Below are 17,664 nucleotides of genomic sequence, written 5' to 3' on the forward strand. Positions count from 1 at the left end.
CCAGAGCTCACACAATTAAACGTGGAGAATTGGGGTGTCCAGGGTTCGAACCTCGGCCCCTACATATAATATGCAATAAATTTAAGTTATATTTTATTATTTTATTAAATTAAAATCAATAGTATATATATAAAGTAAGGTTTTTTATGTCATGTGTCACTTCCACATTTATTAGTGATATTTTTATTATTTTTCTATATTTTAAAACCAATATTTAATTTGGTATAAATATCTCAACAAACTTTGGAGCTTATCTAATAAATATTTTACTTAACTCCAAACGAGGTATTTGCAAATTACTAATCAAACAAAAATCTTTAATTAGGAGATCCAGTTATATATTATTTTATGTAACACAACAATTGTATAATTTTATTAATTTAATAACGAATCCATATTTATGTGAGTCCGAAACCTTAAAAAAAAGTTAATTTTATTCTATATGTGTTAATAGTTTTACTAAATCCCGTTAATTTTATCTGTATGTGCATCTATAAATTTACGAGTATTTATAATATGGTTTATTTTATTATATTCTTGTGTATTTATTAAGATATTTGTCACATACCAATCCGTGATAAATTTTATTTGCGGATATCATACATAGAATTTTTTGATCTTCTTAAATATGTTTAACCCGGGCAACGCCGGGTAAATACACTAGTTAAAATATATAAAAAGGTAATCAACCGTATACCGCAGCCACCACTTGTGTTGTATTGCCCACTAAACCCTAATTAGCGCAGCATATGCCCACCACCCCACAAACCTGTTTGCATTTGCTCCTCCTTCATTATTTGGTCCGTTAATTTCATACACAATTTTTTTACGTGAATTTCATATTATTATATGGCTGATGTAGCAAATTCTGATGGTGTTTGTTATTGATTTTTTTTGCAAATCTTGTGTTGTCTCGACATATTACACCACTGATCTAATCACCACCATTTGTTTGTTCATTGGAATTACAATTCAACTTAAAACTACAGGTAAGTATTTTATGTATTTATCATTTTCCTATGCCATAAAATGTTGTTAATTATTATTTAGTCGATTTTTTTTTTGAGGGGATTTAGTCGATTATTTTATTATGTTTTTAAATTTTTATTGTTAGTGGAAGAAATTAATATCTTTATTTTCGGACAAAGAGAAAAAAATGAAGGAATTGATATATATGATGATAGTTTAGAAGTAGATATTGCTTATGACTATGGAAAACATATGATTGGAATGATATTTTGATCTACAGATTGAAATTATCGAGTATCACATCAACTATGCTATGAATTTTCTGGTCACTAAAATTAGTACAAAAAATGAAGATGATGGAATTTTATTTGTTTATTTTATTTAGGGTGTAGTTGTGGAACAATTCAAAAATTATTTTGAACTTAAATCCTATGACAAAAACTCAACATATAATGGTATATTGAGTAGATGTATTTGTTGAGATGAAAGCATTGCAATTCAAGAATTTGTTCTTAAGCATAATCATGAATCTAGTCCAACCAAGTGCGATATTTTAGATCCAATAAAAATTTGGAACCACATACACATAAAGGTTGGAACTCAATGATTAAGTTGGGATTTATGTTAGTAGAAATGTTGATCTTTAGTTGTGGCAGTAAATTAAATATGTATAGGAATCTTACATTTAGAGAAAAAGATTGTAGAAACTATATAGATAAAGTAAGAAAACCACGGCTTGGGATTTGAGATGTCGAAACAATTCAAAACTATTTTGTTAGAAATAAAATAGTCACTTTAATTATGTAATGGGCATGGATGATAAAAGTCGTTTACAAAATGTATTTTGGACAAATCCAAGATGGTAGGCTGTTTACGAATATTTTGGTGAAGTCGTTACTTTTGAGACCACATAACTAAGAAATAAGTATGACGTTCCTTTTTGCCATTTTGTTTGAGTAAATCACTATAGTCAATATGTATTGTTAGGTTGTGCTTTATATTCAAATGTGGATGGTGAAACTTTTACTTGGTTGTTCACAACATGGTTATAATTTATGCATAAATGTGTCTAAATGACATAATTATTGATCAAGACAAAGCAATGGAAAAAGCAAACAAGGTTGAGTTTTTCATTATTTTGTCTTGATAAGTAATTATGACATTTAGAGCATATTCATGCATACACTCTAACCATGTTTTGAACAACCAAGTAAAAACTTAATCATACTCATTTGACAATAAAGCACAACCCAACAACACAAATTGACCATGGTGATTTACTCCGACAAAAAGGACAAAAGGAATGTCATATATACTTATTAAGTATGTGGTGTTGAAAATTATGACTTGACAAAAATATTTGCATTGCATCTGTCCAAGATACAATTTGTAAACGACTTTTATCATCTATGTCTATTACATAATAAAATTGACTATTTTACTCTCTACCGAAAAAGTTTTGAATTGTTTCAGCATTTCATATTCCAAATCATGGCCTCCTTACTTTGTCTATATAGTTTCTACAGTCTTTTTCTCCAAATGTAAAGATTCTCATACCTATTTGTTACAACAACTAAAGATCGTAAATTTCTACTTATGTTAATCCCAACTTAGTCATTTACTTTCAACCTATATGATTTATATACGTGGTTCCAAATTTTTGTTGGATCTAAAATACCGCACCTTGGTTGGACAAGTTTACGATTATGCTCAAGAATAAATCTTCAAATTATAATTGTTCCATTTAAACAAATACACACATTCAATCTAGTCTTATATTGATTTCTTTTTATAGGATTTTACTTCGATTTTTTTTTTGAATCGCTCACATATTTTCATTCATGACTATATGCACAAGTAAAATATTTTGTTTCTATCATCCACATTTTTCTGTACAAATTTTAGTAACCCAAAACTCATACTTCCAGCATAATTGTTGTAATACTACTTCATTTTTAGAGTTAAATATCATTCCAACCTTATGTTCCATCGTCATTGTAAGCAATATTTGCTTCTAAACTATCAACATATTTATCACCTTTATTAGTTTCCTCTTTATGGGAAGATTCAGATTTTTTTTTCTTCACTAATACAAAAAACGTGAAAATATATATTGAACTAATCGATTAAATAAATAATTAGCTAAAATTTTATGGCATGGATAAATAATAAATGCACAGAATACTTGTAATTTTAAGTTGAATTTTCAATGACCAAATTAGAGTTGATGATTAGAAGATGTAGTGTCGAGACAACAAAATATTTGCTATGGGGTTCAATGACTAATTCTCAAGCAACTAAAGTGATTAATTCTCGAGCAATGTGAAATCCAAATGAAGCCTTACAGAGATTTTGTATTGGTGGATATTTGGTGGGGGTCTCATTTCCGATATGTGTACTTTTTTGCTTAAAAAGACGTCCAATCTCAAATCGAGGACCACAAGATTGAATAGTGAATATTGCAACTTAGAAATGATGTGTTTTTCTTGCTAGTTTTCTATCAATAATTTCGTTGATTTCCAAACAATTTAGAGCGCCTTTTCAACTATTACATTTGTTGGGGTTAGGGATAGTATTATTTTCCTATTATTTTTGCAGCAGCCAATGTTTTGGCTTCACTGTCTTTGTAGCTGTTAGGGTTGGCCTCATTATTCTTTATTCTTTCCCACGTGTGTGGGTCTGGACTCTATTGTATCATTATTTCTTCAGTCTTTCCCACGTGTGTGGGTCTAGACATTCTTGTAGCCTCTTTGTACATCTCGTGCGCCACATAATGTTCGATGGACATCATATCTACTCATTCTACACTTAAAGATAGAGCTCACATTCATTTTCATACCATGCGGGGAACAAAGCAACAAGAGATGATGGGAGTGTGGGCTCTATCTGAGAGATGTAGAATGAGTAGATGATGTACCCACCGACCATTACTTTTGTTGTACTCTCCTTCTAGTATCTTTTTAAAAGTGATAAAATCTATATGAATTAATGTAAAAATAAACCTATTTGAATTTCATCTACTTGTAGAATTATTGTTGAATAGTGTGTTTTAAAGGGTGTTGTTAACCATTTTTTATTCCAACGTTAATTCCATTTTTTTATATCATCTTATAATAACAAAGTATACTATTTGAACAAACCTCTTGCGACAACCGAGGTAGATAAGAGAACATAGATATTGATATGGAAATCACTAGGAGAATTTTTTTTATTAAAAAGCCAAAATGAAAGACCTACCGATTACAAATTAACACGATGTAGGTGTCCGATTTTATATCATCTTATAATTTAAATAACAATTTTAAAACAACATAACAACTTACGAGATAACCAAATATATACAAAGCAATGTGGATATACATAATAATGAAAGCAAACAAAACATTTATCTTTGAATGTCCTGTAAGTTATCCAAAAATGGTTGTTCAAATAAACTTTCTACATAATATTTTCCTTTGTCAATGTAGTAGTTTAGTTGCATTTCTGTCACGGGTAGGTTATTTCATGTCATTATCATATTGAAATATTTTGGTTGATTGTATTGGGAAAAACGATAAAAATGCATGTGAGCTGCCCAATTATAAATTATGTGATGTGATGACATGATCTTATCCTTCTTCATACTAAAGATCACTTAGAATTGTCAACTTGAGAATACATATTTTTATAAAGAATATTATCAGCCACTATATGAGTATTTTTAATTTCCATTTTTCAAACTTTTATGTCAAATTTATCAAGAGACAAAAAAATGAGACCGCTCTTGTTCTTACCAATTTTCATATCCTTAACCAGTTTTCATATATTACCGACATTCCCACGTGTATTCAAGATATTATTATGAATGAAATGTTATAAGCTTTTTTCTACGAAAATAAAAATAGCTACATTAGGACAAAACAAGTAATACATTATTTTTGCCTTAAAAATCAATTTTACATTATGTGTGAGTGTAAATATGGACATTAGTCCATGATATATAAAATTCTAAATAGCTTAACATTCAACTGAACATAAAAACAAATTCAATCATGAACACATATAATATTTACAAAAAAGAGGAATTATAAAAAAAAAAAATAGAAAATTAAAACATTTAAAGAGATAATAAAGAACATATTAAACCTATCCAACCCATTCAGCAACTAAAATATTGAACTAGGGAGGATATTATGGATCTATTTCTCTCTTTGCATTTTATGGTCAATTGCATTCTTAGATTGCAATTTGTCCAAGAAAATAGCTTCTTTTTCCACTTCCACGGTCGCTTCGGAAGTATACTTCCAGAAAGAAAAGAAAAACATTGTTCTTTTTCCCTCTGGAAGTATACTTTCGGACAAAAACACAATTTTATTCATGTCCGGATGTATATTTCCGAACACACGTATGATCTTTTAGAAAGCATGGAGGAAAAGAAGCTCATAACAAGAAAAGGTAAATATTTATGTGGAGCCAAACTTCAAAAAGTAGACAAAGCTTAATGCTCATTTTTCTACCAATCTTCAAGCCATTCAGGCACATTAAGTTCTTCTACCTCTTCTAATGGAGACTCTGCAGAAGCAGAAGAATCCTCGTAACGAACTTCCAAGTATTGTGTTATACGAGAACTAATTTCTGGAGGAACGGGAAAAGTATGGTGTCTAAGAGCTTCCCAGTCGATACCGTTAAACCACGAGTGACTTTTGACAGAATCAGAACCTTGGCTACCAAGTCTAGTATTTTCTTCGACATCAAGTAACTGAAAAAAATCAAATAAAGAGAGGTAAGTATACATAGGTATTCTCATCTCATGCATGCACCATATACTTTTTTAAGCATGCAAACTACACATGATGTTCAAGAAAAAGCAATGTTGTCAATCGCAAATCATTGAAAATAGAGGTTTCTGCAAATTCCGTTACGATGCAGCAATATAGTGTCGCAATAGTCACTGTTTAACAACACTTTGTACTAAATAATAATTAATTCAAATTACACTACGCTGTAGTGTTACTATAGCCACTATTTGATAACATTGAGAGAATGAGGCTTATTTCTTGCTATAAATATCACGTATTCAATACCTTGGAGATGAGATCAACAGTGTCGGGGCTAAAAGTTTCAGGAAGATTTAGTTTCCTTTTTGCAATTTTGGCAACTGTATCGAGTTCATTTTCTCTCCATGATCCAAATGGCATTTCACCACATAACATAAAATATACCAAAACTCCCAATGCCCACCTGCATTACCGTCAATGAAGCATATTAGCACATAGTCAAGGAGCATCGGACAATAACTATAAATGCTTTGTATTATAGAGATTCATAATATAACAAAGCAATGTATGTTAAATATCATGCACTCCAATTTAATTTAATGCTTGTAAGGTGATATTGTAACATATTTACATTCAGCAAATGAAATAATATTCCTTCAAGTTGTTTTTACGTGTTGAGGAAATAAAGAAGTGTGTTACTGACACCAGGAATTGTGTGGTTAACGCTTAACAGAGAATCAATGGTTATATACAGATTTCAAAAAGTATACCAGTCGGCAGGGAAACTGTGGCCTTTTCCGAGAACAATCTCTGGAGCTAGTGAATCTGCCCTCCCACAAATTGTGAATGTTCTCTCATCAGAGAGCTTCTTTCCAAATCTGAAGTCCACCAACTACAAGCAGCAACATGCATTTAAAAATAATTAACATGATAAAATAAGAATAATAATTAAGTTTATATGCTAAAATATAACTTAATCATCTTCATTATTCGTGATACAAGCTATTCTATTTGTATTATTTATACTATTTTATGGTTTTTAACTTGTTCATCATGCGTCAAACGTTTTCCGCAACACCATCTGTCATAATTCTACACAGGTTTGCCATTAATAACAACGATGAACATGAATATGATGAATAAAAAAAACAAAAATTTCCAAACCTGTATATGTCCTCTTTGATCCAACATCAAAACATCATGCGAGACACCTCTATACAGAACACCATTCTGCAATTCAAATATGAAACATACCGAGGAGAAAAAGTTAGAGAATCTTAGCCACTAGAAAAATAAAAATCAAGGCAAAAATATAAATTATTTTAGCAAAAGACCTTGTGCAAGTCTTCTAAGGCAATCACAACAGAAGCAGCACAATATCGGGCCGCGGATTCGCTAAAAGGAGTTGATAGTATGGAAGACAAAGGGCAGGCAAGACGTGTATTTAGCAGTATTCCAGCATATATGCGGTCGGCAAAGGTGCATAAAACTTGCGGTACACAAACTGAGGAGCTCATACCCTTAATCAAATCTCTCTCTTTCAAGACTTGTGATTCCTTTCCTAGCCTTTTCACTTTCGGCTTGGAAAATTTCTTCAAAGTAAGCACATTTTCTGCTAGAAAAATTATTTCATGCCGCAAATTGGTTAGAAAAAACAAAATCAAACATACATTATTTTTTTTACCAATTGATGTAGGAAAAGGAAACCAAGACACCAAAAGAAATAAGTTGGAAAACTTCCAATAATCCTCCAAAGAACAGGTTTATACCAATCACTCCTAAAGACTTGATTAAGTCAAATTTGGAGACTGATGGGATCAAATGGATTTATGGAAAAAAATGGACTAAATTTGTTTAAATCCATTATTTCTGGGAATAAGCATTCATTAATCACATTCTAAGTGAGAAATCGGTAAAGTATATATCTACCTGAGTCTTTTAAATTTGCAAGTCCAATCTCAGAGCAGTCAGTGGAATATAACGTCTTTCTCCACTCCTAACCAAGAATAAAGGTCAATAAGCTAGTTCATGTATCTCAATCCCAATTAATAGAAAGCAAGAAAATACTCTTACCAAATCTGAGAGCTGGACTTTATCAAACGATGAGAATTCAAAGCTTTTATTCAATTCCTCGGAATTATCCCTCAACCTATTGTCAAATTAATGAAGTGAACAACAAAGCTTTATTTCAAGTGCAGCACATAATAAGCAGAAACTTATGTAGAAACCGACACTTCCGATTGAAGGCGTGTCCGGTACTGACAGCAACACGACACCGACATATGTGGTTACATTCAATCATTCCAGTTTTTAAATTATTATCAGTGTCAATGTGTCAATGTCACTGTTGTGTCCATGCCTGTGTCAGTGCTTCATAGGCAGAAACCACTAAGCCATTGTTTGATACATGCACATATTAAGACGTACTTGTGATCTTCCTGAGAAATCTTTTGCAAGGAGCCAATAACTGATTCAAGTTTGTCCTTTGTTAGTAAAGCACATTCAACATCATCCTCCGCAACAGCGGTTAAGGAGCCAATGTGTTGATCAAGAAGGGACCATTCACCGAAATAGCTTCCCTCCGGCTTCTCTATTGACAGTTCTGTTCCGCTCTGTACATCATCGTCCTCATTTTCGATGTCGGACTTGAGGCTGTAGGTATTTGGACTTGTCAATAAATCAGCATCGAAAGTTAATTTTACACGTCCCTTTTGGATGATGTACAATGCAAGGACTTCATTCTGCAAAAACATGCCAAAGAACTTAGAAAAGAATGGAGAATAAAAGCACAAAAGTACTGAAGCTAGAAAGCTTACTTTATTGATTATTGTCTGTCCACTTGAGAAGGTAACTTGAGAAAGGGAGTCGGAGATCTGACTCAGTTGTAAAATGGACAATCTGGAGAGGAGATCTACGGACCGAAGTAACTTCAATGATGATAAGTTAGAGAATTCTGACACTAAAATCCCACGAAAATCTTCTCGCTTTAAAGTCCAAAGAGTTCCGCTTGTTACCGCACGCACAGAGGCCTGGAGTGGTTTATTGTACCTGTAATGCCACATTTCAGGCAGAGTAAAGTTACAAATTTGCCATGAAAAAACTACAGCACCTACAAATGGAAAAATAAGAAAAGATATACATACAACGTTAAATATTTCTTACAAAAACTGAAAAGCAAAAAAGCAACACAATTATTGCTTAAATTTTATTCTGGAATATTGCAATTATAATTGAATATTACATGCGTGTCTGGAAAACAGTCCTCAAAGTCAACACCTAAACTCAGTGTTGTCAATCACAAACGTGGAAAATAGTGGTTTGTTCAAATTCTGCCACTCAACAGTGCTATAGAGCAACTATAGCCGCTGTTTGACAACATTCTGTACTAAATAGCGTATAGTGTAACAATGGCGATTTGTTCAAATTCCGTTACGCTATAGTGCTATAGCGCTGCTATCTAACAACACTGTCTAAACTAGAGGAAACCAGAATGGCTTTGGTCAGATATTTTTCAAGTAAAAAATAACTACAATTTAGTAGAAGGACCATCAAAGAAGTGGTAGAGTGACTCACATCAGAGCAAGTTCTCCAAAGCATGATAGTTTTTCAGCTGTGTAGCGCTGCAAAACCCTAGGTACCTCCCCATCTTTTTCTTCCTGTCATTGTGATAAATGTGGAACTACAATTGAAACACATCTCGTAGAAACAGACAGAATTCTAGAATGGAGTTAGGTACAAACAGCATTCATTATATGGCCCTAGACTTTAGAAACACGGTTTTATCTCAAATATAACAAGGGGAAGAAAATCCAATTATAAGAGCAGGTTCGGAGTTTAAAAATATGACAAAACTTGAATCGAAGTACTTGCAGAATTTCATCAAGTTCTCAAATCAAATAATCACGTGCAGAATTTCTTTATACGATTAGATGGCCTTTAAGAAATGCTGTCTATGTAGAACCGACACCGACGCATGTGGTCACAATTCACATTCAAATACTTTACTTTCTCAAATTATTACCGGTGTCCATGTCAGCGCCAATGCTTCATAGCATGCAGTTAAATTTAATAAATAAAGGGAAAAAACTCTGTCCTCGTTTCATTACTTGATGGCAAGGATATAAGAAAGTTGACCTAAATTTTTTACTTATAAAACAAGGGTGGTTTTCAAAAGAGGTCACATTTGGGGGATAATAATAGCACAAATGAAAATTTTCTGACTTTGAAACTGAGAAATATTCAGAAGCTTTGGAAGCCTGTAGGTGCAACGGACGGACCTTGACTTTGTCTCTGGCTAGGATAATTTTTAAAATTTTCCTAAAATGATAGCTGTTGAACCATCACAAAGATGAATGAAATCAATACTGCAATCAAGTGACAAATTTTATATACCTGAGTTGCCAAGACTTCAAATTCTCCGCTGCCAACAACATAAAAACAGTCACTTTCACCACCCTGCAAAGTATAACTTTTGTCACTCTACGCCCATAAAAACAAATAAAACCAAAATAAATTGAAATTTTTATAAGATCCATTGAAATGTAGTAATCTTAATGTTCTGCTAGAAGAATCTACAAAAGCTAAATGACAATACAATTTTTCAAGCTTCAACTAGAAAACTAACCTGTTTGACTATAATATCCCCAGGTTCGACGTTAACTCTTTGCATGCAATCCAATAAAACATGACACTGAGATTCGGTAAGTTTTCGAAAGAGAAAATGATCATTCAACGCCTGCTCTATGTGTGCCTGTTGCATATAAAGATGAAGAAGCACCATCAAGGTTTGCAGTTCATGAACTTGGCAACAGGAGAAAATTAATCTGAGTTATATAAGGACAAAACTTAGGTGCATTTCCTTAGGTGTTTTTCCTGCTGTTCTTCAGTTAAGATATTCATGACTATCCACAGTTTCCTCAAATCCAAAATTTTCTCAAAGTTGTTATAACCACAAAGGTATATTTTAAGTGAATAACAGCAAAAAAAAAAAAAAAAAAAAAAAAAACTGAGGAAATGCATCTAAGTTTTGTTCTTTATATTAAGACACCGATGTTGTTGTTAATGTCAATAAACAAAATGAAAAACAAAGGAGCTCATTAACAGGAAAGGCAAAAATTGAATTGAGATTTACTTCTTCCTCCCATGTCTTTCGGTGAGCTGAAGATGGAGGAACCCAACCTTGTCCATTCTCGAGGGAATTTTCAATTGCTCGGAGGCGTGCCCTTGACAATTCTTGCCTTACACGATGATTCCTAGCATTCCATCCAAATGTGGAAGGAGATTCTGAACCTGTCACCTCTACAACTTGAGGGACAGGGGTTCGTAAAATTTCATGATAACTTTCTGAGTGAGCGACAGCAGGCTGGTTCAAAAAACTAGATTAGTTACTAACACTAAACAAGGGGAAATGAATACTCAACGTTTTGAGGAAACAATATATGTGAGTATGAGCAGGAGAAAAGGAAAACACCATACTTCATTTAGTCCATTTATATGCACAATGATGACTGTAATATCATCTGTACGAGTCTCGTACTGTAGCCATAGTCGATAAGATTCTGCCACTATCGCTGCACAAGCATCACGTGGATCTTTAAATTTTGCAACCTGGAAGAAAGACGGAAAATTTAAGAGACGTAATTGAATGATAAACCAAACCTAGGTTCACATATGCTTGAAATCAAAATTGTCATAAATTAGTTCTATAAAGGAGAAAGATTTACTAGATAAATATATCGTCACACCGCAATGAATTACCAAAAGTATAACACATTTTAATAATATGGATCTCAGAATTAAGTTTTATTCATTTTCTGACACTTTTCAGTTATTAGTCTTAGTTACAGCAATGAATTTAGACACAAAATTGTAAACAATTTAGGGCACATTAACCCATGATTAGTTGGTTGCAACTTTGCAGTAAGAACAAAATATTAAATTCAACAATTTGAGATTGAAACCAATAAAATTCCAATGCTTATTGGGAAAATTTCACTTGCATTAAAAAGGGCAAACTGGTGCACTAAAGCTCCCGCATACGCAGGGTCCGGGAAGGGGTCCCACCATTTGGTGTATTGTACGCATCTTACCCTGTTTTTTACACAAGAGGCTGCGTAGAATCCCACCGAAAATTTCACTTGCATTATTCCAGAATTTTTTACACTAAATTTCTTTCTTCACACGTTTTATGAGACAAACTTGCTTTCCAAAAGAGTCACTTGTTGCATAAGTGCTTCTCATAATGGTAAGCGAAAATTTCTCATTCCTAAATCCTACTTCCTAATTCAAAATAGGAGAGGCACAGTAACTAACCAACTAATATCAATGATGCCAGTTCCTGATTACTTAAATCAGTGTTGTCGAATAGCGGCAACAGCGTAGAACAATTGGAACAAATCCATATTAATCCGCAATACAATAGCGGTTATAGCAGCATTATAGCACTACCATGATTTGAACAAAAACCACTATTTTTCACAATTGACAACAACACTGACTGAAATATGATAATTTAATTACCATTCCAACAACTTTCTTTCTTAAAGAGTAAAAAGTAAACTTCGATCATATAAAGAGTAAAAAGCAAGACATATTTTCTCATGCATCATAATTTAAAGCAAGAGAGAGAAAGAAAAGTGAAAAGAAAAAGTTATGCTTACCATATCAACCACAGTTTGGCTTGAGAGAAACTCAAAAACTCCATCACTAGCAATAACAAAAAATGGATTATTAGGTGTGAGTTCAAAACTAACAATCTCCGGATTAGCAACAACACCAATAGTCTCGGCAATAGAATCACCAATACTCCTTGTAAAAGCAGTACCAGGGTACATTCCATTTGGGACCCACAACCTAGGAGGATCACCATCATCACCTTCTTCATCGCTACCCCAACACGGAACTTCAGGATTCTTTAACCCTTCAATTTGATCCAAAGTAAGAACCCTAGCACCACAAAGTTTCACTCTTTCTAACTCATCGACCCTATAAGGTGTCTGATCAATAGACAAATCAACTGCAACAATATCACCATCTTTCCCTTTCTTCTCCGCTATAACCGCCCTCGAATCACCACAATTCGCTACATAAACCGTCTTCCCTCTAACCAAAATCGTTATAGCAGTTGTTCCACTCATACTATCATCTAAAACATCAGCATGTAACTGCGAATTCGTAGCTAAAAAAGCCGCATGACAAGCCTCAACAGGATCAACATTAAACTTAGAATTCCTCAATAAATTCTCACAAAGCCTACGCTTCACAAACTGCGAACACTCCGCCCCAAATTCACCATGACCATCAAAAACACCGAAAAAATGATCATTCACATCCGTTCCAAACGGCGTGTGAATACAAAAACTATCTTGATTTGCTTTATCAAGAGCATCAGGATAATAACCTCGCTGAGAAAGATACGAATACCGTAATTCATACTTCTCCGAATCAACCTTCGCAATCCTCGAACCATCCGGTGGAAGAAACTGCGACGAAACCCTGGCTAGCCTTCTTATTCCAGCTTCAGGATCTCTAGTTAAGCTTAACTGATTCAATTGGTCTCGAATTTCACCACCATCAGAGGATGGTGAAAAAGCTTGTTGAAGCTCATGTCTTGAAATTGGGTCACCATTGATGCTTGAACCTTTACATGTTTCACCTATGCATACTCTTGAATAAATGCATCCCATTGATAAAAATTCAAACTTTAACAATACCCAGATGATAAAAATTCAAGCTTTAACAATACCCAGATTATAGAATTTGATTTTCTTCAACCTTAGCAACTTTCATCTATGCATAAATAAATGCAACCCATTGAAACAAAATTTGATTTTGAACAATACCCAGATGATAAAAACTTCAAAAAAGCAATACTCAGATCATAGAATTTGATTTGCTTCAATCTTTACAAATTTCACCTATGCATCATAATCTTGAATAAATGCAACTAATTGAAAAAAAATTGATTTTGAACAAGACCCAGATGGAAGAAAGTTGAAAAGAACAATACCCAGATGACAGAATTTGATTTGCATTAACGTTGTTGATGTTGGACAAATTTTGAGACACTTAGTTAACATAGGAGTGTGTGTGTTTTTTTGTGTTTGAAATTTGAGTTTGTGTTTTTTTTTTTTTGTGGTAATACTAATAAGTGTGTGTGGATTGAACTCAATTATTAGGAGAAAGATTTTGGGATGAGGATGAGGCACAAATTTGTTTGAAATAAATGAAGTTTTTTACTTTTTTTTGAAAGAGAAATTATTGCAATGGTAATAATAATATGATGATGAGGTTGATGATGATGTGATAAAAATTGGGAGAATATTTTTATATATTTTTTAATTCAAAATTGGAGAGTATTTGGAAACTTTTTTTTTTTTTTTTTGAAGGAAGTATTTGGAAACTTGATTTGAGAAAAATAGTGTTTATGGTAAATTATGTTTAATGAGAAATTTTATTGGTAGTCAAGTCAAATGAGTTCTTATAAGCGAATCTAAAGGTCAAATGCAAATCTATAAAAGTATGCATAGAAGTTTATAAGAAATTTTATTGGTAGTTAAGTCTAAAAGAGTTTTTATAAGCGAATCTAAAGGTCAAATGTAAATTTATAAAAGTTTGCATAAAAATTTAACAAGAAATTTTATTGGTAGTTAAGTCTAAAATAGTTTTTATAAGCGAATCTAAAAGTCAAATGCAAATCTATAAAACTTTGCATGGTTATTTTAGGAGACAAATGTAAGATGTTTATAAATTGTTAGAGGTGGGAGAAATGTTAATTAATCTTAATGAATCAAATTGGGAATATTTTTTTGGTCAAACACTCAATTAGAAATTTATTTTTTGTATATAAATGAGATGTTTGAAATTTGAACATCGATCTTTTCATATATTATACAATATCGTTATCAACTAAGTTTAATTAAATTCATCATGACTTAAAACATTCTTCCAAAATCCCCTTCAATCTCTTTTTAGTCCACCAACCAAACTATATATGCATTATCTAGTTTGAATTTGCACCTTTGGATATATACTCATTCAATGTTCCTTTAGCTCCCCCCCCAAGCTGAGTTACCTTATTAGGACAATCTTATTTGGTATTTAACATTACATCCGTTTTTACATGTGGTAAACCGTTGTCTAAATTTTGAAATAATAAAATAATAAAATTGATTATACTAGTAAAAATTGTAAAATTGCACTATTGTTTTCAAACTTACATTTTTTTTTTAATATACAAAATGATAATAGTCATTAAAAACTCATAAGTAAAAGAGTTGAAGTTTAAATCTCATCACAATGTTTGAGCAAATCAATTCAGTAATTTTAGCAATTGAGTTTGAACTTATGAATAAAAAAAATTACTTTTAATATATGCGATTACTTATCTGTCATACTTCGTTATTTACGTTATACTTCGTTATTTACTGTTGTTTGAAGAAAAATATATGAAATATTCTTTCAAATAAAAAAATTATAAATTTTGTATAGACGTTTGTTTGAAAAAAAAAATACTTGACAGAGTTAAAAAAATGTATAAAAGAAGCATAACAATTGCTATATATATAGAAATTTTTAAACTATATATCACTCTTTTCTCCAATTTAGTTATTAAAATATTTAAATGTAATCTCCTTAAATTATATGAAATTTGTTAATTTTATCTCTAAGTATATAAAGTTTGTTAATTTAATCCTTAACATTGTAATGTTAGAGACCAAATTAACGAATTTTGTTTAGTTTATAAACTATTTGTTTGATTTTTGACCAAAAAACTATTTGTTACATTTATATGGTTTATAGGTTAACTGAAGAAAAAGTAAGAGTGATGGGACTTGGGAGGATTAGTGGCTAGGTGTTGTTTGATGAATTGAATAGGAGTGTAAAAAGAAAGAGGAATGATACAATTATTTGCAAGGAAATAATATTTCTACGATTATACGATTATTTTGTGACAACTTTTATTTCTCATACTTATATTATGGTTTTTTTCCCCTCTATTGTTTTAGTTTTTATGTTAATATCTATTTTTGTTTGAAAATTTATGATTGCCCTAAAAGTTGTCTCATAAATGGTTGTTCAAATAATACACCTCTTATTTTTAAGATGATTTTTGGAACAATCATTTATTTCCACTTCTTTTAGGAGAAAAACAATATAGAGAGAAAAAAGAGAACAAGATAGGATAAAAACACAATGTAAGTATAAAAGAGTTCTTTCAAAAGTTAACACAAAATAAATAATTATATATATCCTCCGTCCCAAAATGTAAACAAAAATTGATCAACAAAAGTTAATGTATTTGGTTCAAAATTTGTACCAAATATATTAACTTATGTTACTTATTTTTACATTTTAAAACGGAAGGAGTACGTGTCGTTTCTCCAAAAAGGAAAGTGAGAATTGAATAATGAGAGTATCAATATTGAAAAAGGATGAAAAGTAGTGAGAATGAGAAATAGAAGGTGGTTGTTTGTGGTGGAGGTTGAGTCATTTGGAAGAAGAGAAAGAAAGAGTTGAATGAATGTGTTGTGTTGTGTTGCTGTAGTGTAGAGACGTATCAATGCATGTGTGGTAAGGTCAGAGTCAGATACATAGCTTTTTTGTTGTCTTTGTTTGATTTGAAATGTGGTGTGGAAAGTGGACGCGTCAAACATTTTCGTTTTACATAAAATAATTTCCCTAAAGTTCAAATTAATTAAATGAAATTCATGTTTATAGAGCTTTACATTTACTTTAAGGTTTAGTTTATTATGACTATCTTTTGTAACAAGATATAGGTGTCTTAGAATTAGGACCACGGTTTAGTTTATTACGATTATCTTTTGTATCAAGTTATGAAGTTTGAATATTCGAAAATGGACATGTATCCGTTTCGGATATGTATCGGATACCGACACTCTACAGATACTCGCGGATACGTATTCACGGAGTATCAAAATTAATTATTTTAATTTTTAATATATATTTTATCGGATACTTATAGGATACTCCATAGATACACAAGAATGCTTATAAGATACTTCACAGATACGTATCCGAAAAAAGATGAAGGGTAAAAAAGTGATACAATGTTGTAGAAATTAATTAAGTAGAGATTTGTATATGATTCAATTTTAGACATGCATCAGTATAATTGTTTCTTGATGAACTACTTAAAATTATACTTCTTCTGAATGAAGTTAACGAGGGAGAGATGATTCAATTAATCAACATTGGATAACATTTGTGTTGAATGCTTCTCTTGATATCCCAACAAATGAAAATATAATATGGTTTTTAAGAAAACTTTACATACATATAATAATGAAGGGTAATCGATGCTTATTTTCTTCAAGTATTTTACATACGTATAAGTTTTAGTATAAAAATCTTGTTAACGTATCTTAGCCATATCGTATTCTAAATTTAATTTTTTTTTTTTTTGCGTATCTGCATACCCATATCGTATCGTATCCACACCTGCACCCATATATGGGCTTCATATCAAGGTATAAGTTTCTTAGAATTAGGGTAGCTTATCATGATTCATCGTGATTCTGGCGTACCCATCACAATACTAAACATATATGTATACAAAAATGTTTTACGGACCATGTTTCAATCGTAAAAATTGGTATACCTAGAAATTTTAGCTCTTAAATTTTTGAGTGTGTCGAGATTTTTTATATATATATATATATGATTTTGAACTCCAAAGAATTGGTATATACATAAATTTAGACTATTGAACCCTTTAAAGACCCTCAAAATTTGAAATGCATTGATGTGATTAAGTTTAAATTTTAGATTTTGATTAAAATTTGGGCCATTAAATATTTTTATTTAATCTTTAAAAAAATATTTCCATTTAATATTTTTTGAGAATTTGGACCCTCAAAATTTTGATGCTTTATCTTGTAACCCAGCTTGCACATGAGGATAACCTACACTAATTTGT

The 17,664-nt window shown here is 31.7% G+C and overlaps 1 protein-coding gene across 2 annotated transcripts; it reads right to left on the reverse strand.

The window, feature by feature from the left end:
- Nucleotides 1-4,858: 4,858 nt before the first annotated feature.
- On the reverse strand, nt 4,859-13,849 carry LOC146918501 (protein phosphatase 2C and cyclic nucleotide-binding/kinase domain-containing protein). 2 transcript variants are annotated; one of them, XM_085720149.1, is made up of 15 exons: nt 12,386-13,849; nt 11,202-11,333; nt 10,858-11,088; nt 10,351-10,476; nt 10,119-10,181; nt 9,300-9,382; nt 8,543-8,774; nt 8,154-8,467; nt 7,800-7,875; nt 7,656-7,722; nt 7,061-7,338; nt 6,891-6,956; nt 6,497-6,618; nt 6,033-6,189; nt 4,859-5,707 (listed from the first exon to the last, which is right to left on the reverse strand). In XM_085720149.1, the coding sequence occupies exons 1-15, from the start codon at nt 13,409-13,411 to the stop codon at nt 5,462-5,464; spliced, it is 3,219 nt and encodes a 1,072-aa protein (XP_085576275.1). In that variant the 5' UTR covers nt 13,412-13,849; the 3' UTR covers nt 4,859-5,461. The 2 variants fall into 2 exon arrangements, with proteins under 2 accessions (XP_085576275.1, XP_085576274.1); XM_085720148.1 differs by having other exon boundaries at nt 7,061-7,341.
- Between the last annotated feature and the right edge of the window lie 3,815 nt (nt 13,850-17,664).

This window comes from Medicago sativa, chromosome 6, assembly GCF_051527215.1.
Source record: "Medicago sativa cultivar Bolivia chromosome 6, Bolivia_mono, whole genome shotgun sequence".
Classification (NCBI taxonomy): domain Eukaryota; kingdom Viridiplantae; phylum Streptophyta; class Magnoliopsida; order Fabales; family Fabaceae; genus Medicago; species Medicago sativa.

Coding starts and splice junctions, on each gene's coding strand:
- LOC146918501 (XM_085720148.1), bottom strand. CDS start 13,411: ATGGGATGCATTTATTCAAGAGTATGCATAGGTGAAACATGTAAAGGT. Junction 11,334..12,385: donor GCCAAACTGTGGTTGATATG/GTAAGCATAACT, acceptor TCTTTCTTCCAG/GTTGCAAAATTTAAAGATCC. Junction 8,468..8,542: donor GACAGACAATAATCAATAAA/GTAAGCTTTCTA, acceptor ATGTTTTTGCAG/AATGAAGTCCTTGCATTGTA.